Genomic DNA, 27,144 nt, shown 5'->3' with positions numbered 1-27,144 from the left:
CAGTGTGTCAAGCACATTTGCACGTACGTCACCATCATCTTCAAAGCATTCTCTTCCCACTTGAACCCCTGATACCTGCTCCCCATTTCTTGCCCCTCCCCCCGCCCTCCCTCCCTCATGAACCTTAATAAGCTACAGATTTTTTTCCCATATCTTACATCATCCTCCATCGCCCCTCATCCACTTGTCCATTATTTATCCCCCTAGGAGGGGGTTCTAGGTTGATCCTTGTGATAGATTTCCCCTTTAGATCCCTACCCTCCCCTGACCCTCCTGGTATCTCTCCTCTCCTTATTGGCCCTGAGGGGGTTATCTATCCGGGATTCCCTGTGTTGTGGACTCTTGTCTGTAGCAGTGAGCATGTTCTGGTCTAATCTGATTTGTAAGGTAGAAACTGTGAGAGGATGTCTAGTTGTCTACAGATGGGCATTGGATCTTCACTCCATACCACCACCCCCCATTCACCTTGGGTATGGTTTCATTTTGGGTCTGAGATACTGTCAAGATATAATTATGAATGTAAACATTCTTAGGTGTGTCAAACTCTATAGCCCTCTGTTACAGCTGGAGGACAGCAAGCAGTGCTAGAAAGTGCGTAGTGGCAGAACAGTGCTGTGGTCAGTTTCTCTTCTTGTTCTGAGAAGTAATCGATGGTTCAAGTTCTTTGTGATTTAGGTGTCACCAGGACAAGGGAGTTGAGCTGCACCTCAGATGATGGTTTGTGACTGTGAGCGCTGTTACGGTTGTGCGTAATGGATATCTACTTTGTCCTTTCAGATTTGGTGTAAGAGGAAAGAAGGTATATCTTTCCTCCTCATACGCTCTCCAAGCATCTTCCATTGCCAAATCTCCTAGCACGTGTTCTGTGGAAAGAGAAGAGGGAGATTGTGTGATCGTCTCCGAAGGGATAATAGAGGAATATCTAGCCTATGACCACACAGATTTGTGAGTATCATGTCTTTATAAGCTCCTCACTCCTCTCCCATTTTGTGTATTAATATCTTTTATTTCCTAAAACATACTCCCAGTGTTACCTATCTTTAGGTCTATATTAATTTCCGTTGTTTATTTTTTTATATTTCTCAGGTATCTAGAATTCACATTATTTTTCCTGTGTGTATGGTGGGTGGGGGTGAAAATATACAAAGCAAATTAGTTTTCCATGCAACAATTTTTACAAATTTTGTATCACATTAGTTGTGATTTCCTCAGTGGAACTGAACACTTTCCCCACTTCCATCCAGGGTTCCCCATTTCCACTCGTCTTTATCTCCTGCCCTTTCATGCCTTCTGAGCTTTGTTTCAGCTACACCTTTGGGCTCTCGTGTGGTTAATTGTTGTGAGGGCTCTGTTCCAGAATTGATGCTCTGTTCCAGAATTGATGTTCTTAGTTGAAACTAAGTTGCATTCTTTCCAAATACCAAGTGTACATGTTGATTTTCTTTTTTCATTTGTGCCTTTTCTTGAGATTAGGGGTTTTTACGTTGAGATTGTTTTCTTTGGTATTTTAATTTTACCACTAATCACTCACTCGGACACTCAAACTTGTTCGTAAGGTGTCCGCTTAGCTAACATAATTTCTGCTTGAGAAAGTACATGCGATTTATTTGAGTTTATATGCAACTTTATACTTGGCACTGGAATTTATCATAAATAAAGCTTATTTATATCCATTATTACTGTATTCTGACAATAGTCTTGTGCTATAGATGCTATTTACCCTTTTTAGGAAAGAGGAAATTGAGACTCAGAGTTGTTACATGATTTATCTGAGGTAAAGCTGAAAACAAACCTATTCATCTAGTCTTTTAACTTTCCACAATTGATCATCAAAGCAGCACTGCTGGAAGGGTGTGGAGTTTTTATCGAGGCTGTAAGGCTTTACTTATGTTCATGTAGAGCGTCACATGATACTGGACTCACTTCTCTCCTCCCATCCTGTTTCCTACTGAGCCAGGTTTATTGATATGCTGAGTGCACATAGTCCTAGGCCCGGATCACGGAGACTGATGCTCATGTGGTCCATGAATCTGTTGGTCTAATTGTTTCCATTCAACTTTCTTTTTCATATTCTACTTTTTGGCAGAATAGTGGGGATGTGGTAGAGATAAAGAGAGAAGTGCAGTTCTGTTGAGAACTGCCTACATCACTTGGTAACTTGGTGCATGTGATATGTATGCTGAGCAAGAGGTAGGTGGTGGTGGTTAGATGTCATCACATTGGCTCTGTCTCATAGGAATCCGTGTATGACAGAAAGAAACACGGTGCCATCCTCATACTTGTGTTTATGTTTGAGCCCATTGTCCTAGTCCACCCCATCCAGGGCCCTCCTCATCTTCACTGCCCTCCACTTCACCAAGCACGGTGTTCTTCCCAGGAGACGAGTCTCTCCTGACAACGTGTCCAAAGTGTGTGTGGCAACATCTCGCCATCCTCGCCTCTAAGGAGCATTCTAATTGTATTTCTTTCAAGACAGATTTGTTTATTCCTTGCCAGTTCATGGTACTTTCAATATTCTTCACCAACACTATAATTCAAACGCTCCAGTTCTTGTTCCGTCTTATTCAAAGTCCAACTTTCATAGGCATATGAGCCCATTGAAAATACCATGGCTTGGGTCAGGTACCTTAGTTCTCCAAGGAATGTGCTTGCATTTCAAACTTTAGAGCTGTCTTGTACAAAAGAATGCACCGAATGCAGTGTGTTGGTTGGTGCTTCCATGGATTGTGGATCCAAGTTTGCTGAAATCCTTGAGAGTTTTCATCTTTTGTCCAGTTATCGTAATGTTACTGTTGGCCCAGTTGTGAAGGTTCTGGTTTCCTTGCATTGAAAGAGGTAGGAGAGGGGCACAAATAACATGCTTAAGAAACACACAGAACCGAGTTGAGCATTTATTGAAGACTAACCATGAAGTCTTTCCTCTTCTGTTACAGGGAAGAGGACTTTTGTGGAACAAAATCAGAAGTGACTGCAGAGAAACAGAAATTAGGCCACCCTCCCATTGCTCCATTTTACTGCATGAAAGAGGACGTCCTTGCACATGTGTTTGACAGCGTGTGGAGCAGGGTTCTGGGCTGTATGGAGGAGTTGATACGGAATCATTGGGAAGGATATGTTTCTGGTAAGGATCTTCATGGAAATTCTGTTGGAAAGAATTATGTGTTAGCTAAGTGGACACTTTATCAACTGTTCTTTTAACAAGTTTGAGTGATTTGCTGATGTTAAATTTAAAGTATTAAAGAAAAACTATTTCTATGTAAATTCCCTAATCTCAGAAAATGTCACAAATAAAAGAAGAAAATCAACATGTACACCTGTTGTGTGGAAGGAGAGTGACCCCCAATGATGTAACACATCTGAGATAAACCCAAATAAGAACAAAAAACAAAAAAGGACAGAAAATGTTGAAAACTAGATCAGGATCAATTGACTAGGCTTTAACTGTCCAAGTCAGCTTTATCATTTTGCTCTTGTAGCGTCGTCTCTCCAGTGCATTCTTGATTTGGTAACCACTTTCCTCCAGTAGGGGCTCATTTCCTATGTAGAGCCTACAAATATATCCTGGGCTCCCACTCTCATCCCTAGTCTTCTGCAACCAGATTCTCACAGTTCCCTCCTTTGACTGCATATCATGTGATTTACAATCCCTCGGTCCCTGATGCTATACTTCTTTCATACGGACTTGGGTGACATCTCACTTAGATGCTGCTTATGTGGAAACAAGCCTTTAAGACCCCAGATGCCATTTTATCATAAATAAATAAATAGAAGAAGGTAGGCACCATCGAATTTTTTCACTACACTTTGCTATAGCACCCATCATATATTCTGTGTTCCCCTCCTGAGAGTGAAATTGGTAAACAACTTTTGTATGTACCTGGAAACCCACAAATCCACGTGACTCACTTCACTGAAGTGGTCTGTGTGACATCACGGAGAGGAATCTTTTTCCATTTATCTTCTCTGGCTGGCTGGCTTTTAAAATTTTTTTAACATTTCATATTTTTATTCAAACCTTTAGTTCTTTTTTTAAAAATCATTTTATTGGGGATTCATACAGCCCTTATCACAATCCACACATAAATCCATTGTGTCAAGCACATTTGTACATTTATTGCTCTCATTGTTCTAAAAAAATTTGCTTTCTACCTGAGCCGTTGGTGTCAGCTCATTTTTTAAACCTTTATTAAGAAAAAAATCATTTCCCAAGAACTTAAGGGTGTTGCTCTTCAAATGGCTCCAGTGAGTTGTACTTGCTCTTTATGACTCCTTGAATGGCCGCAGTAGTGATCCCTTGACCGTTCTATAGCGCTTCAGTTTATGAAGCACGTGATTATCTCATCCGAGTGTCACATCAACATGCATGCAGCACATAAGGGAAAATGGTGCCGACTTAGAAATTTCACTGCTGGAGATAGTTAAGGATGTCAGTCCTTTTTTGTTGTTTTATCATTTATTAGGGGCTCATACAACTTATCACAATCCATACATACATCAATTGTGAAAAGCACATTTGTACATTCATTGCCCTCATCATTGTCAATATATTTGCTCTCCACTTAAGCCCCTGGCATCAGCTCCTCATTTTCCCCCCTTCTTCCTCGTTCCCCCCTCCTTCATGAACCCTTGATAATTTATAAATTATTATTTTGTCCTATCTTACACTGTCTGACATCACCCTTGACCCACTTTTCTGTTGCCCATCCTCCAGGGGGGAGATTATATGTAGATCCTTGTAATTGGTTCCCCCTTTCCACCCCACCCTCACTTCACCCTCCTGGTAACGCCACTCTCACCACTGGTCCTGAAAGGATCATCGGTCCTGGATTCCCTGTGTTTCCAGTTCCTGTCTGTACCAGTGTATATCCTCTGGTCTAGCCAGACATGTAAGGTAGAATTGGGATCATGATAGTGGGTGAGGAGGAAGCATTTAGGAACTTGAGGAAAGCTGTATGTTTATAGTTGCTACACTGCTCTCTGACTGGCTTGTCTCCTCCCTGCAACCCTTCTGTAAGGGGATGTCCAGTTGCCTATAGATGGGTTTTGGGTCCCCACTCCGCAGTCCCCCTCATTCACAATGATATGATTTTTTGTTCTTTGATGCCTGATAACTGATCTCTTCGGCACCTCATGATCACGCAGGCTGGTGTGCTTCTCCATGTGGGCTTTGTTGCTTCTGAGTTAGATGGCCGCTTATTTGCCTTTAAGACCCCAGACGCTATATCTTTTGATAGCCAGGCACCATCAGCTTTCTTCACCACATTTTCTTAGGCACCTGCTTTGTCTTCAGCGATTGTGTCAAGAAGGTGAGCATCATGGAATGCCAGTTTAATAGAACAAAGTGTTCTTGCATTGAGAGAGTACTTGAGTGGAGGCCCAATGTCCATCTGCTATCTTAATACTAAACCTATACATATATGCACATAGATCTATTTCCACATCCTCATATATAAATATATTTACATATGTACATGCCTTTATTTAGACCTCTATAAATGCCCTTTGCCTTCTAGCTCTTTCCTCTATTTCCTTTTACTTTCCTCTTGTTCCACTATCATGCTCAGCCTTCATTTGGGTTTCAGTAATTCCTCTCAGTTACATTGCCCCTGGTCACACCCTACCAGGCCTCCTACACCCTCTTCACCACTGATTTGGATCACTTGTTGTTCCCTTGTCCCTGGATTTGTTAACACCACTTCCTTTCCCCCCTACTTTCCCTCTCCCATGTCCCCCCAGAACTGTTGGTCTTGTTGTTTTCTCCTCCAGATTGTTCATGCAGCCTATCTTATTTAGACAGACCTGTGGAGATAATAACATGCATAGAAACAAGACAGCAAAACCAAGCAATAAAAGAAAACAACAACAAGCCAATGATAAAACACAACAACAGGAAAGAAAAGCTTGTAGTTATTTCAAGGACTGTTTGATGGTTTTTAGGAGTGTTTTCCGGTCGAGTCTGTTGAAGCGCCAAGCCCTGGCCCCAAAGTCTCTTTCTGGTATTCCCTGGGGACTTGGTTGCTCTGTTCCCCTTGCTGTTCTGTTCCATGCCCTTAGTGTTTTGCCTTGGTGTGGTGGCTCCTCCAGACAAAGATTCCACCTGCCTCCACCCTCTGTCCTTCTTTACTTATTCCGACATCCACAGTTCCTCCACAGCACTCTCCTTATAAGCTGAGTTCAGAAATCGTTGCAGCGGCCACAAAGAACTCCGAGAACACTCACAGTAATGGGGTTTATTAGGAAAGTTAATCAGTTCCCTCAAATCAGGACAAGTAAACAGTAAGGACACAGTCATTGGGCCGCAGCAACCTCTCCTCAACCAGCAGCCCAGTCTGTCTCCTACCCTGAGTCATTCAGCCAGATGGTTTCTTGGCCTCGGCCTCTGTGCCTACCGTTTACTCGGTGTCGCACTCCCATAATCCCAGCACTGCTCGTCTGTTTCGACTCATTTCCTTGACCCGGGCTCTAGTCTCTCCCTGGCCCCTTTGTCTCCTTGTCCATAGTATCTGTGTGACAGTATCTGTGGTCTCTGCTCTCAGCCTTTACCACTTCAGACAGACCCCGAACATGCCTTTCTTCCAATGGTCCTGGGATTCTCTCTCTTCCTGCCAAAATATATCCTTACAGCCACGGGAGTGGCAACTAAAACCGACCAATCCCCTCTATTAGTGTTAGACACACACTATCTGCATAGCCCCACCCCATCATTTGGTGAATGTTTCTGAGACATGGAGACAAGAACCATATTAAAAGATTTCACTCCTCCATTCTGGAACCTCACCTACAATATCTCCATGGTATGACACTGTTACTGTGGCTCTGAAGATCTTCCCAGATAACAGATTCTGTTCCTTTGCTCAGATGATGAGAGTAATGTTACAATAACCAGAGCGGATTCAGGAAGCCCCTGTATGCTGACTGAACCCCAGCCTTTGGTGTTACCTCGAGTGCCACAGTCTAAGGTGCCGTCTATCACCTCAAATCCGGTAAGTCCCACCGGTGAACGTACTGGACAACTGTTGTTGCCTAATTGTATTATTCATGATTCCTTTTTTTTCCCTCTTTAAAGAAAAGATGTCTTAAGATTTCAAATTTTGTTTAATTTCTGTTCCAGGGGCTTACCACAAAATGTAGTTACTCTTTTAAATATTGAATTAAGCAATTTGGGTTTGTTAGGAATTTTCAGTCAACTCTTTTAAAGAGTCATAAACTCTGCAATCTAGAATCAATTCTTTGATTGTCTGGGGAAAAATGGAGGATATTCTTCTGATGAAAAGAGATTTTTTTATGACTTTAGTATTCTTTTTGACTCCTTCCTGTCTTTCATTGTGTATGTTGACTCCCTTGTTTATGCTTAATTTTTTGGTGTTGATTTTAATGGCCTTTGGATGTTCAGTGCTCATAACCCAGATCTGAAAAGAAAGCCAACGTGAGGCGCCCCTGTCTCCGGTCCGTCTGGGCCTTCTGAGAGAAGCCCCTGTCGAGGAGGAGGCTGTTGAGCACCCTGTGAAGTGCTTTAGCTGGTCCGAGTGTTGCACACACGGTCGCTGAGTCAAAGTCAACAACCAAGCTCCTGCGTGGTCATGTCTTAGTCCTACTTTTGAGGCAGGGAGAGAAGGGGGTGTAGGAAACAAGAAAGAAAACGAAGGAGCATGATTCTAGTCGTTCAGCCGAGGAGCCCTGTTGGCATAGCGGGTTATGTGTTGGGCTTCTGAGTCCACCAGCTGCTCTGCAGGAGGAAGATGGTGCTTTCTGCTCCAGTGGAGATTTGTAGCCATGGAAACCTGCCCTCTGCTCTGTCCTGCAGGGTTGCTATGAATCAGAATTGACTCGATGGCAGTGAGTTTGGTTTTTTGTTTTTTTTATTCTTAGGTCATGCTCATCAATCTTCGGTTTTACTACCAGATCTAGTCAAAGGCTTTATTGGAAAGTTCACTAGATATTATGCAACTAGATTCATAAAAGGGTTCATTAAACATAAAATTATTGGTCTTGTAAGCCATCACAGAGGAGCCCTGGTGGGGTATTGGGCTGCTAACCAAAAGGTCAGCAACTTGAAGCCATTCCAAGAAAGATGGACAGGGCTTTCTATTCCCATGATGAGTTACAATCTCGGCACTTTTACCCTGTCCTACAGAGTCACTATGAGTTGGAATTGATTCAATGGCAATGAGTAAATCATCAGATCTGGAGACAAACCAGATTCCTTTAGTGATGGTTAACTAATTCTGCCTGGTACATTCATCTGTTTGTGGTTCCAAAAGCCTGGGGGTGCTGCAGTTAAGCCCTTAGCTCGCAACCCAAAGACTAACTGCTTCATGGGATTAAGATGTGGCAGTCTGCTTTGCTTCCATTAAGGATTACAGCCTCCGAAACCCTCAGGCACTTCCAGTCTGTCATATAGGTTAACTCTGAGCCAGAATTAATATGACATCATTGGGCTTATAGGGCTGGGGTTTGGGTGGCCTGAGGCCTAAATAGTTAATTTAGCTAGTTTGGTTGTTAATGGACAGAGGAAGGAGAAAGGGTAAGCCAAGCATTCTTGAGAAAGATGGAAGAAAATATATTCTGTGGAGGAGGAGGAGAGGTGCCATGACCTCGGAGAACAAGCAGGGCTCTGGAGTGGCCAGGTCAGACCAAGGAAGCTTAAATTCTAGCATTAGAGCCGCTCGGGTGAACTCCCTGGACTGAATGTCCTCAGTCTTCAGGATGTAGGTTCTCGCTGAGAGCTGCCCCAGGACAAGAATGGCATCAACTGGAAATAGTAACTTTTGGCAAAGTGGGGAAACTAAACACATGATCTTCACCAGCCAATAATGAGTAACATCTTCTTTTGACACATAGATGAGTCTCGGTCAAGCAGCAAGCAGTCATCAGCCAAATGTGAATGGTCTCTTGGTCCATGGGATGCCGCTGCAACCAAGAAATCTCTCCCTAATGGACAAGCTCCTGTAAGGAAAACTACTTTACTAGATGAACCTAGTGGTGCAGTGGTTAGGTGCTTGGCTGCTAACTAGAAGATTGGTGGTTCCAACCCCCCCCAGCCGCTCTGGGAAGACAGTTATGGCCACCTGGCTCCATCAAGATGTGCAGCCTTGGGGCCTCTGTGGCAGTCCTACTCTGCGAACCAGAGTCAACTGGACAGCCAGGGTTCATAGCGTTCAAGTAGACCATTAGGAAATCGATGGAAATCAAGGTCAGTCACTCAACTTGTATGTGTTGAACCACAGAGAAGGTTGGGAAGTAAAACATCTAAGAAGCATGGTCCCCCCCTCAGGGAACTGATAAAGCAGGGGAAAGAAAGGACACACACACACACACCATGAAATCTAACCAGATAGGGCATTTGGTGAGTGAGTGTCAAGTGTATGGTGTCCAGGATGAATGTAACAGGAGCCACACACTTGGGAAGCTTTGGGAAGCAAAATAGAGACTTTAAAAAAATTGTATTATTAATTAGAAGTTAACACATTTATCATTCTACAGTTAAAGCAGAATGGTTCAATTGCCACCACAGTCAGTTTCCGAACATTCTTATTCTTCCTCGACTCCTTGACATTGTCTCCCTTTTACTGCCCCCCACCACACATACCCCCCCCAAAAAATAAAACCCCGCCTTATTCTACTTGGCTTTCTCTATAGGTTCATCAATCCTGGGTTTCCTATACCAAAACACAGAAAAACATATAACACAACTTTATGAGGGTGACCAACATGCATCAGAGACACATCAACAAAGTTCTAACTGTTCCAAGTCAATGTATATCTGATCTGTACTCACCTCTCCAATGCACTCTTGTTTCCTAACCACTCTCCTCCCAGCAATCAACTATGGACAGAGGGCGCTCACTGGAGGCCTAAAGGAGACTTTTAACTTGTTTGGATGGTGGGGATTTTGATTAGCAGAGAACAGTCTTGCCTTTCTAGATAGGAGGAATAGTGTGGGAATATGTTTGGAGATAAGAAAATACTAGAAATTAGGAGAGGAGGCAGATTGTTTCGCTACAGTAAGATAGGCAGGCAGGCAGGCTAGAACTTTAGTGCTGCTAGGGGTCATTGGCGATCTCACAGAATTAAAATAGGCCATGGTGTGATTAGTGGAACAGGAGAGAGAGACCAAAGAAAGTTGGGGCCAGATTGTGGAGGCATTTGAATACCAGATTAAGAATTTCTGGAGATTTGAACAACTGGAAAAAATTGAGAAAGGAAGCAAGGTTTTAGTTTAGACTCTCTTTTTGTAACTTATAGGAAATTTGTATCTAGTGAAGTATAGATTTTCAGTATGTACCTTGATAAGTTTGATCAATGTGTATACTCCTCCTAGCCATCTCCCTAATGAAGATGCAGAACATTTTCATCGCTAGAGAAAGCTCTCTCGTCCACCTCCCAGTTCCTCCTTTGACAATTATTACTCTGTGTCTGGCTGATTTTGCTCAATATTTTTCAAATCCAAATGTAACAGTGGCCCAGGCTCTTTTTTTGCCAAGTGGTATTCCATTGCAAGAATAGACCACAGTACGTTTATTCATTATCCTGTTAATGGGCACTTGGATCATTTTCAGGTTAGGGTTAATATGAATAAAGACACCATCAATATTGCTACATACATCTTGTTTACACAGGCAAACAAGATGTATGTATGTCTTATTTCTTGTAGGTCAGGAGCTCTAGTGGTGTAGTCGGTAGTGTTATGCTGCCAGCCGCAGCATCAGCAGTTCGAACCTCCCAGCTAGTCCATGGGTGAAAGATGAAGCTTTCTGCTCCCATAAGGGTTACACTCAGAAACCCATGGGGGCAGTTGTACCCTAACCTGTGGGGTCACTATGAGTCAGATTTAACTCCATGGCAAGTAGTTTCTGGTTTTGATTCTTTTAGATCAAACCTAAAAGTAAATTGCTGAGTCATAGGATAGGTGTATGCTTACATTTATAAGAAACTGCCACAAAGGTTTTCAAAGCAATTCTGTCATTTTGCATTCCCACCAGCAATGTATGAAATGAGAAGCACGTATTTCTAAATCAGAAATTTGGAAGCTAGGTTTTTTTCAGAGTAGAGTGTAGATTAGATGGGAGCAGGAGAAACTGAAGGCTCAGCAGTTCATGAGATGCCACAGATCTTCATTCAAGTTGTGTTGAAGGATAAAAAGCAAAGGACCATTTTTAAAACAATAGTTCCTAGAAGTGGAGCAATAAAAATTAGGGAGGCTTGTTTGGGGGTATAGGTGAGTTTGGTGTGAGAAATAAGATGGGCCACCTTGAAGGAGAGGTCAGGTCTGGAGGTTGGTCTGGAAGTCGCCTGGCCTGAATGAAAGACTGACTCCAGAGTTATGAATAGGATGCCCACAAGGCGAGGATAGACCCAGCATGTAAAGAAAAGATGTCAGTGCGCGAGAGTCTATTAGCTGGATGGTTAGGGAAGAAGGGAAAGACCGTAACAGTAAAAACTCACCCAATTTCTTATTGGGCACTTGCCCTTCAAAATCTTTAAACACTGTTTATTGGAAACACTGGTGTTTTTGCAGTTAGGGATTTTAATACAGTCTACTTAGCAACTTGATAAATCACTTGATACATCAAGTGGACAAAACCTGAGATCTGAATAATGTTTGAGAATTTGTGTGTGTGTGGGGGGGGGGTGTTAGGTGCTATTGAATCAATTTTGACTCAGCGACCAAGTTCACATGACAAGAGTAGAACTGCTCCATACAATTTCCTAAGGTGTAATCCTCTTTTTTTGCCTTTTTGTTTTCTTGACCATTTTGTGTTGATATGCCCAACAAAATATGCACCCATCCCAGCATGCACCATCCACGGAAGTGATAACATTCTTCCCACTGTGCATCCACTCTCACTTCCATTTCTGCCCCTCAGCCTTTCTTTGTGAGTCAGTGCCACGAGGGCACCAACACGAAAGGCTGAGAAACTGACTTCAGCCCCAGAAGCACATGGAAGAGCCGAGCTTTTACTTCCCGCCACTTCATTGTACAAGCCTGTGTCTCTTGAATGTCATATGATTGTCAAACTTCCTCTCACCCACCTTAAAAATAAAAAACAAAACCTGACATCTGTAGTAGTGTTAAAGGTACTGCACTTCTCGGGTTTGGTACTTTGTTTGTTACTTGCAGAAGAAGGTAGCGTCTCTGATTTCACAGCTGGTTATGTAAATGCAGGTGGACTGTAGTCCCACTGCCCTAGAAAGACTGGACCCTTTGCCTGCTTCCAGCTTTCCAAGGAACCCAGATCCAAACTCCTGCTCCTGCGGGCTCCCATCCCTGGGACAACTGCTCCCAAGCAACTAAGTTCCTCCAGCGTAAAAGTGGCTGGCGCAGATCTCTTAGAATCGCATTCCTTGCACCGCATGGGGGACTGAAGATTTGGCTGTGGTGGCAAGTGCTTTTCTAGTGCCTCGGAAGAATGCCTGTCTTTCAGAACAGATTCTCTTGCCTGAGCTAGAATTTCTTCATGAAACTAGGTACTTACTGAAGGGCTTTAGTTCGGCTTTTCGCCCCCTTTTGTATATTGTAGAGTTCAAGATTTTTATACCATTTGAGGCATGTTTCCCTGTACACAGTGATGTTGATTACATTGTGGGTTTCTCATTTGGCCAATAGAGATCTTGATGACAAGCTACTTATGAGACCTGGGTCCAGTACCATCATTTCAACCCGAAACTGGCCAAATCGAGCCTTGGAGTTTAGTGCATCATCTCTGTCATATACAATGCAGTCCATCAGGAGACGAAACCCCCCACCACGTACCCTCCATCCAATTAGCACAAGTCTTTCATGCACTGGGACCCCAAGACCTGCGGAAGAACTCGTCAGAGGAACGCGAGTGTAGGTGTCAAAAGCAGACTTTCTGGAAACTGATAAAGTAGTAAAAGTTAAATAAAAATAGGATAGAAATCTGTACCGGGAAACTAGTCAGTAAATATTTTTATGATGCATATTGGTTTGACTAATACATTGGGGGAAATGGAGTATGTCTTAATGGAATATGAATATTTGGTCATTTTATTATTTTACATTTGTACAAATGTGGCTAGCATTGCTATTTATATGGGAACCTGCTCAATGAAGTTCCCAAAATACTAGTTCCCTTTGTCATTGATATTTGCTTATTCTTCTGGCAGTGAAAACTTTATAAACTTTAGTTGCTTATATACTAGAAGAAATGTATCTTAGTGATTTTTAGGAAGAATACTAAAATTATTCTTTTACCACCCTTCATTCACTTAACACTCTTGATGAGTTTATGCAAAACTATCTAGTAGCTATTTCTTAAGATGTTTTTTTCTTCACTAGCTGGTAAGTCATAAAGCACAGGACAATTCATTTCTAGAACCCTACTCAAGGATATGATTTGACCAAGTAACAATTATATTTCAAATTCTGCTTTAAGTTAAGCCTGTGTACTTCTCTCCCAGCATGTTATTTTCTGATTTTTGATTTTTCAATTTCTTATTAAAGTTTATTCCAGTGGGCTCCCCAAGAGGGGTCTCCAAAGATACCAGGAATCTGTTCAGGCCACCAGTGTTCTCCCTGCTCAGGGCTCTGACACTGACAGCGCATCAATACCTGCAGAGACCTAGCTTGCCCGTTCATTCCTTTTTCTGACATTGCTTCGCCTCCCTCCCTTCCCCCTCAAGTTTAAAAGTAAGTTGCTGTTCCTGCTGGGGCCTGGAAGTATCCAATTTTCACTTCCTGTCTTAGGTAATAAAGGGTGGATAAAGTGAATGAAGGGTGGGCAAATTTTTCAGTAAGAATCACTAAGATTTACTATCTTAAGTATAAATGATGATATCTGAGATTTTAAAACAGAGGCCACTGAAAGCTTACTGTTCGTGACATTAAAATCACCAGCTTCATTTACTTGAATCTTCAATTTGCGGATATTCTTCTAACTTGTTGCTTTTGTGTCTTGGGGTGTCTCTGGTGGGATTTCCAGCCCTGGGGCAACTGACTCACTCTCCTCTCCCTCACCCTTGCCCCTGAGTCGAAATAACTTGCTGCCACCTATTGGCACCGCAGAGGTGGAACATCTGAGTGCTCTGGGGCCACAGAGACAAATGGTAAGTCCCCTTCACATTCCCTTCCCATGTACTTGCTATGAAACCCATGGCAGTAATCCTGCAGAATTTGAGCCCTGGCCAGATTGATTCTGGGTTTTGACCCAAGTACAAGCTAAGCTTTGGTTTATGACAGTTGAGCTGGGTACTTTAGGACATGCATTGGTCCCCCTACAGTTTAAACAGTTTCTGTCCATTTTAATTCCTCTGCAGAAAGCTCACAGTGATTCCAGTCGAGCTCGAAGCGCTGTGGTGGATGAGCCAAACCATCAGCAGCCTCAGGAGAGGCTCCTTTTACCAGACTTTTTCTCCAGGCCCAACACAACTCAGTCCTTTCTGGTAGAGTGACATATTTCCTCTATGGTGTTAATAGCTGCAAACGGGAATGGGATTTTTTGTTTTGTTTTGGTCTGCCAGATTCTTAGACCTTGGATAATGGCCTAATGATCTCCAAGAATGAAAATTGAGTTTCTGATAAAAGTAGTGTTGTAAGCACATTTTGCTGAAATTGTTACTGGCCCCGCAGCTCACTGAAGTCTGGGAATTCTCTTCACTTTGAGGGGCAAGATGTCTTCTGGGTGAATCAGATCATTTTGCGCATACTTGGAAGTAGACATCTACATTGCTTAAACGCTATCATTCAGACATTCCAGCGTGTGTCACATTAGCACAACTCTGCTTCTAGTTGGGAAATTGTACTCAACCTGGGTTCAGTTTATGCCATGGACTGGTAGCTGGAGAAGGTCCCCCTGTTCTGCACGCATGGTTGGAGTGCGCTCACTAGCCCGTTCACTCTGGAACAGGATAAAAGGCCTGCTTGGGAAAGAGGGGTCAGGTACTGACTGGCTGAAGGCCAAGAGCTAAACCTTAGAGCAGCGGTTCTCAACCTGTGGGTCAAACGGCCCTTTCACAGGGGTCGCCTGATTCATAACAGTAGCAAAATTAGTTATGAAATAGTAACGAAAATAATGTTATGGTTAGGGGTCACCATAACAGGAGGAACTGCATTAAAGGGTCGAGGGGCACTCGGAGGGTTGAGAAGCACTGCTTTACAGCATCGTTTGTGGCAACCACTTAGTCAGGACCAGCATCCCATCCTGCAAGCCTCTGGTCAGCCTACCCGTACTCATCACCCTTAGACCACTCCAGCTGCACACCTTCACCGAGGAGCTTTCGGATGAGGGGTGCGAGCATGATGAACGGGACTCTCGAGGCATGCTCTAGGGAGAGGTGCACCTAAAGCAAGGGCGGGGGCGTAATTCCTGCTGTTGCTTCAAAGTAGTTATTTTTTTCGTGTTTTATAGTAACAAGTAAAAACTGCACCCTCTCCCCCACTTTGCTGCCTTGCAAAGGGAATTATTCAAAGTAAATAACCATGGCTGTATTTATGAGCAAGAGCTCTGAGTCCTAGGCCTGTCACTGCCACACTAGCACTTTGCTTCTTGGTACGGGCCACTGGCTTATAATCATGCTTGCTTTCAGTGTTTTTGGAAATAGCCACACGTGTTGTTGGACACAGGCGTCATCTGTCGGTGGCTGCCTTTACACCAGAGCAGCGTTAGCCCCACAATGCCTACAGCCTGAATAATCTATGGGCTTTCCAGGTTAATTCCTAAATCTCTGGGTTCCAGTACTTTCACAGGGAACCAATTTCTTTTTGTTGTGTGGGGGGATTGGGGGTTTAATTGTAAAAGCCCCAGCAGGATAATGCTTTAAAGCTTTTTTTTAATTAAAATGCATTTTGATAATTTAGTCATTGTTAGATTTTTAAAGTCCTTGAGGTAACTTTTGGAATGCCTGTTCATAAAGGTATAAAATGTAGATGACATCTAAAATGAGGTAACTTCCTGGGTGGGTCAGTGTTGCTGAAAGGACCAGTTCTGTTCCAATCATCAGGCAATTGAGAAGCTAGAGAAGACCTGTGGAATCTAACTGCAATATTAAACCATGTGCATTGTTTTAAGTCCTATGATTTTTAAATAAATTTATTCATAACATTATAGAATGTATATTTTACAAGTTAAACTGGCTGTGTAAGGCTCCGGGCTCGGTGACTTTCTGCTCTGAATTCAGGTATATCAGCCACCTGGGCCCAGGTTGGCATGTGTTTTTTTTATCAGTCGTCGGACTTAGTTTTATCACTTTGTCAACAAGTCTCGTCTTTTCTTTCAGCCGGATACACAGTACCGTCACTCGTGTGCCACCGAGTATCCTCATCAGGCCCGTCCTGGCAGGGGACCTGCTGGTAAGGCTGCTTGGAAATGGCAACACCCTGCCTTTTTCCTCTGTGCTTATTTTCCTTCTGACTTCCTCACATTTGGTTGTCCTACAGCTTTATTAGCATTTCAAACTAATTTTGGAAGACGGGTATAACTAATAGTGATCTATTGCTTGGAGCCAAAAAAATCCAATTTTTACTCATCTTGTGGCATATAAAACCTCTCTGTTCTTAAAACCTAGGAGGTGGGGTGAGGGAATCAAACAAGAGGTCATTTTCATAATATCTAGAACATGTCATGGCTTTTATTATATAGGCAACAGATCAAAATGTAAGAAAAGAAATTCTAGTCAATCAAGACCTGTTCAGACCCTGATCTTCTCTCATGAACTCTTTTTTGAGCGCCAGATTTTACTCTCGACTGTCTTAACACTCTTGAACATTGGAGGGGAAGGAGCGAATTTAGGAGTGGCTGAATTCCTTCTAGAATGGCCTTCTGACGGCCATCAAGGTTTTTCTCCTCATGCCGAAGGTGGGATTTAGGATGACTGGTCAGCGGAAACACAAGTTCAGGAGCCATCTTTATAGCCCATGTGGAATTTAGCTCAGTTCTTAGAAGCACTGTTGGTCGGTTTCCCACATCGCTCTGAGGAAAGCAGGTTGCCTCAGCCAGTTTAGTACATTCGGCGGCAGCTGGGCAGGTGCAGCACTTGCTAACTGAAACCTAAATGAAACAGTCATCTGAGTCTTTCTTAAGTAGTGGTTCGCCTCTCCAACTATTTTAATACTGAAGTTTTTGCATGACGAAACATTTCCTATTGCCTTGGTTAACATAGTACTACTTTATTCCTCTCAAATTAAAATCCAAATGGAAAAAAGCCCTAATTAACCTTTTGAGATTACAGACTCTAAAATGTTAACTAATGTGATTTCATCTTGGTCTGACAGGTCCACACTTCCACGGGTCCACAAAATCTCAAAGCAGAGGTGGACCAGTCTCTAGAACCAGGCAGGGACCATAGGGAAATGGGAAGAACCTGGTGTCCGGCTGCAGAGAACGCGTCTGAAGATGGAACGGACCAGTGTTACCATCTGCCCATGGTGACAGGCAGAGCTTGTAGAGAAAAACTTGAAGCCATGAAGAGTTATTTTGGTTAACTGAGAAACTGTAAGAGAGTTATCTGCCAAAGATTGCACACGGGTATTGTTTCTGTTTCCAGTTACTCTCTCTCAGTATACGGAAATATTCATACCCAAAGAACAATAATTATGCCCAAAGCATACCTCATGCTGTTAACAGTGATCAATTCTAGAATTTTTTGAATTTATATACACATAAAAATCCGGCAAATAACTTGATTTCAGAACACTTCTGCTTGCATTAATTTCAGAAGCAACGTATTTTATATTTGACACACTTTGGTCAAACACTTGAACAATTCAGCAAATAGATGTCATTTATAAACTTTTCTCTTTAGAGGTCTAATCCCAGAGGCAGATAAGCATGGACAAGGGGGCAGGGTGAGTAACCAAAGACAAATGATGAGCATCCGTGTAAAGAATTTGTTTCAGATAGGATAGCTCAACCTCACATTGCCTGCCTGATACTAGGGTTATGCTTATTTCTACTTAAAATAATTTACTGGTCCTATGTTTCCCAAATACTAAATTCATTGTGCCAAATTTTCTCCTGCAGGAAAGAAAGTCTATTAAAAATACTTTTGACTCTTGCTATTTTATTGAGTCACCAAGATGTAATTCCTTGAAAAATTAACAAGTCCTGATAATTAGTCCAATATAAATATATCCTACAATAAATGGCTTCTGATGTTAGCGAGATAGCAGCAGTCAAGAGCTTTGGCATTCTTCCAATGTTACCATAGGCCTTTTCTTGAGGGGGCTCATGAACGCAGCAGTGATTTTCACTATAGCTTAAATTTACATATTTCATTTCACTGGACACTAATTTTGATTATCATACCAGTTTTAGCTCTTACTGTATCTTCAGCATGGATAAGTCAAGTGATCATAAACCTGGATATCTTTAAAATTTTACTATGTTCTTATGCTGTCATGTGAAGAGATGTTTCAAACCTGCATTAGATTATATTTTTAATACTATTAAAGAGTAATTTTTAAACCTTTTTGTAATTAGAAACTGACAATGTGTCCTGTGTTTTATTAGATAAATTATGACCCAAAAAAAGGATAAATTATGACAAAGCTTTGGTATTAAGTCTGTTTTAGGTATATTGTTGAAATAGTCTATGGAGTTTGCAATTTTAAGTAGGATTATTCCTAAATATATATATTAAACCATATTCCTGAGTTCCAGTATTTTTTCAATCATTTTACTGGGGGCTCAAACAATTCTTAACACAATCCATACATCCATCCATTATGTCAAGCACATTTGTTGCCCTCATCCTTCTCAAAACATTTGCTTTCTACTTGAGCCCGACTTCAGCTCACTTTTCCCCTCCCTCCTGACTCCCCCTCCCCTAAAAATATTTTTATATTTTTTAATGAATACATAGCAACCCATAAGTAAGTGAAAATTTACACAATTACCACAAACCAATACAACAAACTGCTGGATCAAGATGACTTCCCTTTCAACGTTTAAGAGTCAGGGTTCTCTAAGATGTCATTTACTCCAATTCCCTAAGCTTTGGATGAGGAGGAAACAGTTGAGGCCGCTTAGTGACCTGTGCAAGGGCGGGCACTCAGCAGTTAGGCAAGACCACAACTCAGGTCTCTTGGTACGACTTGAACCTGGAATGTGTAACAGTGGGTGGGACTGTTCTTTCCTGTCTCGAGCCTACACCCCATTTATGATTTTTCTAGGTCACACTTTTAAAAATCCTCCAGAATGTCCGTTTTTACTTGCTTTAATCATATACAAGCCTTACAAAAGTACTCTGAACACCTGTTTCTCCCATAAATCAATAATAGTTTAGAACCTGGGTGAATGAAACAAAAAAGGAGAGCTGGTTCATTGCACACTGGAAGGTCTATCAAAGGTCAGCAATGTTGAAAGGAAGATATTTTACTGGGTACTTGTTCTAGCAGACAGGTACATCACTGAATATTCTACAGCTTGCTCCAGTATGACAGCGTGACAATCACTAACAGTACAGACTGTTCCAATTACCGAGGATCCATGGAACCAAGGGCTGTCAGGAAATACACCACCCTTCCCTCCCCTGCCCTGCCCCTACAACGCCACCACTCAATTCCTGGTGGGACGACGACTCCACTGGATGCAACAGGTGGCTTTCAGGAAATACTAAGGTCACGTTGAGAGGCTCTGCTTGGTTTACATAGTTCTGAACAATTCAGGCTGGAAAAGACATGTTTTAGGTTGGCGCGTCTTCAAATCTTGACCGCACCTGTCTACAAAGTGTGGTTAGATTCTAGGGACTTCAAGGACAGAAAGCCCATTATTTCTTTTCTTTCTTGAGGGGCATCTTTTTCCCTCTTCCTTTGGAAGGATTGCAATATTTTGCTTCCATCTGAGCCAGGAAATCATCCATTTCCTTTTGCCGGTCCTTTTGTCTGCTCTGTTTGGAAAGACGAAACACAAGCTTTCAAACACAACCGACAGTGTGGATGCGCAGGGCTGGGGTGAGCCGAGAAGGGGAGGATGATTACTAATGGGTAGGTTTCTTTTTGAGGGCGGGGGGGGGGGGCGGCGATAAAATCTTTCAGAATTGGTGGCAATGGCTGTACAACTCAGAAAATATAAAATCCACAGTGAATTATAAATTAACTTTAAAAGGGTGCATATATACGGTATAAGAATCTTATCTTAAAAAAGAAAGGTCCAGTGGGAATCAGAACATGAAAGTGGTAGCAACCTTCCCAGACAGAATGCCAAGTTCACCTGGATGGCTGCTCTCAAGTCCATCTCTGCATCAAGCCCCAACTCCTTCCTGCTTATTTCTGCTTCTTTAGCCTCCTCCTGCGCCTGAAACAGAAACGAATGAAATCCAAGACATCCTAGCAAGTACTAAGACCATACTCTTTCCCCAAAGAAGAGCCTATAAGAGCAAAAACCCCTCCAATAAAAAGAAAACCTTATAAATCCTTATTAAAAGGCAGCACTTAAGGTAAACAAGGGGACATCTAGCAGAGCAGCAACAAAGCCCACATGGAAGAAGCACACCGGCCTGTGCAATCATGAGGTGTTGATGGGATCAGTTATCAGGCATCATCAGAACAAAAAATCATCACTGAATGGGGGAGTGGGGACCCAAAGCCCATCTGTAGGCAAATGGATGTCCCCTTACAGAAGGGTCTCGGGGAAGGAGACAAGTCGGGGTACAGGGTATCGATGAAACATACAACTTTCCTCTAGTCCTTTAATGCTTCCCCCCCCACCCCCCCTAGCATGCTCCCAGTTCTACCTTATAAATCTGGCTAGACCCAAGGATGTACACTGGTACAGATGGGAATTGGAAACACAGGGAATACAGGACAGATAACCCTCAGGACCAATAATGAGAGTAGTAATACCAGGAGGGGAAGGGGAAGGTGGGGGAGAAAGGGAGAATCATCACAAGCATTTACATATAATCCCCTCCCTGGGAGACGGACAACAGAAAAGTGGGTGAAGGGAGACATCGGACAGTGTGAGACATGACAAAATAATTTATAAATTATCAAGGGTTCATGAGGGAGGGGAAAAATGAGCTGATATCAAAGACTCAAGTATAAAAATGTTTTGACGATGGCAACAAATGTACCAATGTGCTTGACACAATGGATGTGTTGTGTGTGGATTGTGATAAGAGTTGTAGGAGCCGCCCAAAAAGGATTTTTTAAAATAAAAAAAAAGGCAGCACTGTTGAGAGCAAGCAGTAAGACTAATTTCTGCTTGCTAAGAAGTCCGTGAGGATTTCAGTATCATGAAACGCCTTGGGCTACAAATGCTAGTGTTTTGATAGGCAAGGTCACTTCACCAGAGATGCCCTCAGAAGTGTGGCCAGCATTTAAGCACTTCGGACTCCTCCTCTGCAAACTCTGTGCACTTGTGTGATTGGTGGCAGCCGTGGGTCTTAGAAGCAACCCTGGTTTGAAAAAAGAAACCTGGTTTCTCCCAGTCACAAGCTCAGTGTCAACATTACCTGATTTCAAGGAGCCCTTGTAGTGCAGTGGGCTGGGCTCCTAACTGCAAGGTTAGCAATCACACCATCAGCCACTCAGACAGAAAGATGAGGCTGTCTACTCTCATGGAGCTTACTTGTTTTGGATCCCTATAGAACAGACCTACTCTGTCCTATAGGGTAGCTAGGGGTCAGAAATCACCCAACTGCAATGAGTAGGATTACTTGATTTCACAGTAATTTTTATTTTAATAAAGTTTTCATGGGTAATTGTTTTTTAAAAAGGCATTCCATCGGAACATCCTGGGCAAGGCGAATAAGTCTGTCTTGTAATTTCTTAAGGGTAGTAAGATATCCCAGCCACCTGTGAGTCTTCTTAAGTCGCAATCAATACTGTTGACACTGGGAATGATGATGCATTAGAACTTTGTTATCCCAATAAAAACATACAGGGTCCACCTTTTACTTACAAAGTCTGTCTAAAATCCTTGCATCTCAACTACCCAACCAACCCCAACTTCTCATACTTGCTAGCGAGTGAAAGCCAGGCCTGTGTCCCCTCAAACTAGAGGCAAACTTCTGAAGCTCACATCGTATGAGGCATACAAACAGCTTGGTTCAGTTTTCGCCTGAGAAAACACTAACAACATAAGATAAACCATTAAATGAAGTCTAAGCAGATGTAGCTTCTGAGCCAAAATTGATGTTATTATACATTCCACCTCACCCCACAAACCTCCAATACAGAGATGTCAAGACTTTTATATAGGCAAGTCAGCACTCAAAATCTTCACCCACAAAATGTCAGTATTATTTCATATATACCTCTAATCTAAACTCTTCAGGCTCATAAAATGAGGGCACTTCAGTTATGCACTAAAGATCCCAAATCCTAAACTGCTCTCCATGCTATTATTTCCCAAACCGGATTGAAGGAATGATTGCTGCAGTAATGGTGCCAGGCACTGTTCCCAAAGCCCAGATCATAAACCTGTTACCCAGAATCCACTCCCTCCCTCAACTCCCATCAGTCCTTTCTCACAACGTGCTCCGAAAAACAGAGTAAGTCAAAGCATTGCTACAAAACCACAGAAACCTTTTTAAACAACAGCATCAAAATGTAAAGCACACAAGCCCACATGGAAGAAACACACCAGCCTGTGTGATCATGAGATGGTCCATGGGATCAGGTATCAAAAGATCCAAAACAAACAAGTATGTGGATGAGAACGAGCGGGGTTGCAGTGGAGACTCAAAGTCCATCTGTGGACAATGGGCTATCCCCCACAGAAGGGTCCTAAGGAAGGAACAATTCAAGGTGCAGTATAACATCGACGAAACACACATCATTCCTGAATACTCCCCACGCCCCACTACTACCTTACAAATCTGGCTAGACAGATAAGAGCTCTCGACACAATGAATTCAGGACTGATACACCCCTCAGGAACAGTAGTGGGCGTAGTGCCCTCATGAGGGTAGTGGAACCCATCGCAAGGTGGATATATAGCCCACTGCCCCTCCCCCCAGGGGATAATAACAAATGTGGGTGAAGGGGAACAGTGTAAGATACCTAGCAATAATACCCCCGAGGGGGGAGAAGAGAAAAAAAGAGCTTATACCAAGGGCTCAAGTAGAAAATCTTTTGGAAATGATGGCACCATATTGACACATGGAATGTTACAAGAGCTGTAAGAGGCCCTAATAAAATGTTTTGTGTTTTTTTAATGTGAAGCTACTGTTTCCTGACCTGCCCTCCCTCTAGGTTTGCCTATTCCTGAGGGTGGTGTTTCCATCCCTCACCTGCTATGAAGAGCTTTGTGCTCTTTAGCTGACACCGTGGGTCACATTCTGTTAAAGCAGTGAGTTTGGGGAACCCAGTGAAGTCTGAAGGGACCGGGATGGATGGGGTACGGCTTGAAGGGCAGCTCTTGAAGAATGGCCACGTGCGCTATCACGACAGGAAGACTCCTCAGCACAGCACCCCTGGCCTTTGCCTCACAAATAAAATGCTCCATTTTCCTTTGAGAAGCTTATCAGTATTTCCCTTTGGGAGTCCCCCAAAACAATCACCTTAACCTTCTGAACTGACCTCTCAGCCTTGACTATTTGGACCTTTGGGGGGAAGATTTCCTAACAGACTAAGATTGTTACTGAGAAAACTTGTCTTGTAGGGATCCACCTCTGATCAGAGACATGAAGCCACCTCACCTTCTCCCCAATCTAGCCTATGGACCTGGATTTGCCTACTTACCTCCTGAGAAATGCTTTACTAGATTCAGAAGAACCAGCCCACATGAAGGCCATTTGAGTGCCACTTCAGAATGATGCAGTAAAGTCTTGAGCACAACACAGCAGGGGAAAATACAGAGGGGGCGCTCACTTTGTTAGGTGAAAACACTCAGCAAGGCTCCCTGACGGTGCAATGGCTACTTGCTTAACTACTCACTGAAAGGTAAGCGTGTGAGCCCACCAGCTGCTCCATAAGAAAAAGACCTGGCTGGGGACCAGCTCCAATAACGTTTACAGAGACAAGGAGCCCTGGCAGTGCTGTGGGTTAGGCTCTGGGTTGCTACCAGAAGGGTTGGCAGTTCAAACCATCAGCCGCTCTGCAGGAGAAGTACGGCTAGTCTGCTTCCAGAAAGAATTAGTTTCAGAAACCCTGTCACCGTGAGTCAAAATCTACACAGTAACAGGCTTTTGCTTTGGTGTACATACAGGTAATTCCCAAATTAGGAAAAGTTCTGCTCTTCCGTTTTTATGTCAAATTTTTACATAAGTGGAAACAGATGGGATTTGTATTGTCAGTTAAGTATTTGTCTTAGTATACCATGACCCTACACAGCATTGCCACTAGGTAAAGTCGGAGAAGCACTTCTTAGCATAGCATGTACCCCATATAGCATCGCCACTAGGGTTCCAGGCAATCCACACGAGTTTATTCCAAACAAAATATATTTAACTATGCTTTGCAGTCAGTGGATGGCTGCAAACAAGTTCTCTGAGAAATACAATGTTTTAATCTTCTTAGGGTGCCTGCCTGAAAAACAAATTTGAGGTCAGGACCAATATTAACTTTTTAACAAAACTTTATAAAAAGTCTATAAAAACACTGCTCTTAGAGGCTTACCTTGATTTTTCTCAAAAGGGCACAGGACAATCAAGGGAACTTATTAGGAAGATGTATTCAGAACATTGAAAACTGCATTAATGAAAAAATGGCCCCCAAAATTGCACTTGTAATTTTTTCCCCAACACAACGATGCATGGGCTCATTCAAGGATAGCAAGGGCTGTTCTTCGAGGATTTTGTTAGGGAACCCCCCTCCCCCAACCTACAACCCTGAAGCCCCACAGACTCGTTGTTGCCCAAACTCAGAGGAATACGACGTGAGTCCTGTGAGGATGCTCAAACTGCTATGTGCAAGTGGTGCTGGTCCAACACTGCAGAATTCACCGGGGAAGGCTGCAGGTGTAAACATCACCTTCAGAAGTATGGCCTAGACAGAGGATGTCAACAAAGAGTAGCTTCACATTTTGATGTTTTTTTATTAATAAAGGTTTCTACTTTTGTAGCAATACTTTTTAACTTGCCTTTCTAAGCAGAAAGAAATATACACGAAAAAGTAATAGTAATGCTTTATAAAGTAGCTTCCCTTTGTTATCGCAAATCATTGAATGCATCTCAAATTGTAAATATAATAGACTTTACAGGAGTTTATGTCGGTAAACCCAGGACTTTACTTCTTTTCAATATCTTCCGATTCTTTTAGGAAGCAAGCAAGATATAAATAATAAACAGAATTCAAGACCATACCCTCCTTTTCCGTGCACTCATCTTCTGCTTCGGTTCTCTCACAAAGGCTTGATAGGATGGGACCTCCCCAGCGTCGATGGCTTGCTGGATGATGTTCCTTATCCGAGGCTCTTCCGTGTACTGCACACACAGCACAGACTCCATGATCCGGTCCATGTCGCCCTTGAAGTCCAGGTAAGCCTGCTTAATGTCATCCAACTCTTCAGCAGAACCTTTGTACGTCTTTTCAAAGGCTTGGATGTCCTCTAGAGATATCTGGCCAAATAAAGGAGAGAAGCGTTAATTCCGTGAATTGGGAATGAAAAGCACACTAGGTAAAACGTTTCTGCCCGACGCGGCTGGAGTGGATATCGTCCCCAGGAGACAAGCTTTCTACGCTTGCCCCGTTTGCCCGCCAGCAACAGAGAAATCTGCAAACGACGTTTCCAAAGTTGGGGAAAGGGCAGAAAACCGACCAGCTTGCATTTGAACAGCTACGCTACGAGGCACGGCCTAACGAACTAAAATCTTACTTTTCCGCTGCAGCATCGGCAAGAAATTAAAAATCCCGTCTAGGCCCATAGGTACCCTTTAGAGAGGCTCACGTCCTCCTTCCTACCGACTGAGACGTGCGTTCGGGGGACGTTTGTGGCGAGAGGCGGCGGGCCCCGCGGGGCGCCCACCTTTTTGAAGAGCAGCCTCCAGTACGCCTCCCAGTCCCGCTCTTGCTGGAGCACCGCCGCGTCCTCGTCCACGGCTCCCTGCTCGTCGTACACTGCTCGCTGTTCTCTGTCGCTCAAGACCGCGTAGACTTTCCCGAGGATCTGCGAGCACAGAGCGCCCCAAGTCACCCCTCCGCTCCCCACCACGGGCAGACGCGAAACCGCCCGGCCGGCAGCAGCGTCGGGGCTCGCGCACCTGGAAGCGGCGGGTGGCGTCCTCCTTGTCGCCTTCTCCCACCCGGTCCGGGTGCACCTGCAGGGACACCTTGTGGTAGCCGCGTCGGACCTCGCCGTCCGAGGCCTCGCGCCGCACGCCCAGCACCCGGTAGAGGTCGGCGGTGCCGAACACTTGCTCGCACTGCTCCAGGAGCCCCATGCCGGCCACCGGGCCGCAGCAGGCGGCGGCGCGGCGCGAACGGCGGGACCCGGCACGACCGCGAGCCCTCCCAAGGCCGCCTCTTCCCGCGCAAAAAAGCCACGGGCCGTCGGCGTCACAAGATGACCGGGCGGGGGCGGGGCCCGCTTTACGGCAGCCGCAAAGGAGGCGGGGCCAGGCGTGACGCCGCCGAGGAGGCCCCCGGGAGCGGCGGCGCGGGCCGGTGGGCGCCGCCCAGTCGCCCTGGTAACGGCAGAGCTCTTCCCGCCGCGGAGGCTGGGCGAGCCCGGCCCCGCCCACTCCCCGCACGCCGGCTCCCCTACTCTGCGGTCTCGGGGTCCCGCTCGGGCGTAACTCAGCAACTCGGAGCACACACGTTAGGTTAAAACTGCTGCGAACTAACTGGGACGAGCCTACTAAGGGGCCATTCCACAGGATGCGACCGGAGGGCTCGATAAAACGATCTTCTTCAAAGACAGTCCGGACCGGCCGGCCGCACTCAGCTTGAGACTCCCTGGAGTCCTCCCTGAGGAGCCCTGGGCACAGTGCTTCCGCCTGGGGCTGCAGCTCGGCAGTTCCAAAGACGGGGTTTCCACTCGGAAACCCAAGGGGCAGTTGTTCCCTGTCGCGCTCAAATGGTAGTGAGGTTTGGGAGCTTGTGTTTTTAAGTTGTTTCATCGTAGTTTATTCAGGTCCCATTTTCCCTCCCCGATGGATTGTATGTCTTTCTCATAGGCCTCTTCACTCATCAGTTCATCAAGTTCTGAAGGATCAGCCGGTGTCATCTTGATCAGGCGACCATCTTCATGACAGGATTTGTTCACAAGCCCGGGGTTCTCCGTAAGCGCGTCCTTCGTTCCT

General features: G+C 44.0%; 2 protein-coding genes across 6 annotated transcripts in view; one reads left to right on the top strand and one right to left on the bottom strand.

Moving 5' to 3' along the window:
• FAM149B1 (family with sequence similarity 149 member B1) overlaps nt 1-18,447 on the top strand; it is a 43,573-nt gene extending 25,126 nt beyond the window's left edge. For all 4 annotated transcript variants that reach the window (XM_075533720.1, XM_075533723.1, XM_075533722.1 and 1 more), the window contains 9 exons: nt 778-945; nt 2,934-3,121; nt 6,859-6,983; nt 8,842-8,948; nt 12,608-12,832; nt 13,944-14,067; nt 14,278-14,403; nt 16,237-16,309; nt 17,231-18,447. In XM_075533720.1, the coding sequence (XP_075389835.1) occupies nt 778-945; nt 2,934-3,121; nt 6,859-6,983; nt 8,842-8,948; nt 12,608-12,832; nt 13,944-14,067; nt 14,278-14,403; nt 16,237-16,309; nt 17,231-17,304 (1,210 nt within the window). In that variant the 3' untranslated portion in view covers nt 17,305-18,447. The remainder of the gene's footprint in view (nt 1-777; nt 946-2,933; nt 3,122-6,858; nt 6,984-8,841; nt 8,949-12,607; nt 12,833-13,943; nt 14,068-14,277; nt 14,404-16,236; nt 16,310-17,230) is intronic.
• Nucleotides 18,448-19,311: 864 nt separating this feature from the next.
• On the bottom strand, nt 19,312-26,426 carry DNAJC9 (DnaJ heat shock protein family (Hsp40) member C9). 2 transcript variants are annotated; one of them, XM_075533724.1, is made up of 5 exons: nt 26,104-26,426; nt 25,869-26,009; nt 25,207-25,461; nt 20,169-20,252; nt 19,312-19,845 (listed from the first exon to the last, which is right to left on the bottom strand). In XM_075533724.1, exons 1-5 carry the CDS (start codon nt 26,281-26,283, stop codon nt 19,726-19,728), a joined length of 780 nt encoding a protein of 259 aa, XP_075389839.1. In that variant the 5' UTR covers nt 26,284-26,426; the 3' UTR covers nt 19,312-19,725. The 2 variants fall into 2 exon arrangements, with proteins under 2 accessions (XP_075389839.1, XP_075389840.1); XM_075533725.1 differs by lacking the exons at nt 19,312-19,845; nt 20,169-20,252 and adding an exon at nt 20,272-24,889.
• Between the last annotated feature and the right edge of the window lie 718 nt (nt 26,427-27,144).

This window comes from Tenrec ecaudatus, chromosome 16 (genome assembly GCF_050624435.1).
Source record: "Tenrec ecaudatus isolate mTenEca1 chromosome 16, mTenEca1.hap1, whole genome shotgun sequence".
Taxonomy (NCBI): domain Eukaryota; kingdom Metazoa; phylum Chordata; class Mammalia; order Afrosoricida; family Tenrecidae; genus Tenrec; species Tenrec ecaudatus.
The sequence above is the reverse complement of the archived record's forward strand: the minus strand, read 5'-3'. Positions and strand labels throughout refer to the sequence as shown.

Excerpts from the sequence above, each read along its gene's own strand:
- DNAJC9 (XM_075533724.1), bottom strand. The coding sequence starts at position 26,283 with ATGGGGCTCCTGGAGCAGTGCGAGCAAGTGTTCGGCACCGCCGACCTC. Across the intron at positions 26,010-26,103 it reads ACGCCACCCGCCGCTTCCAG|ATCCTCGGGAAAGTCTACGC; the intron begins GTGCGCGAGCCC and ends CTGTGCTCGCAG. Across the intron at positions 20,253-25,206 it reads TGAGTGCACGGAAAAGGAGG|GCGCAGGAGGAGGCTAAAGA; the intron begins GTATGGTCTTGA and ends TTTCTGTTTCAG.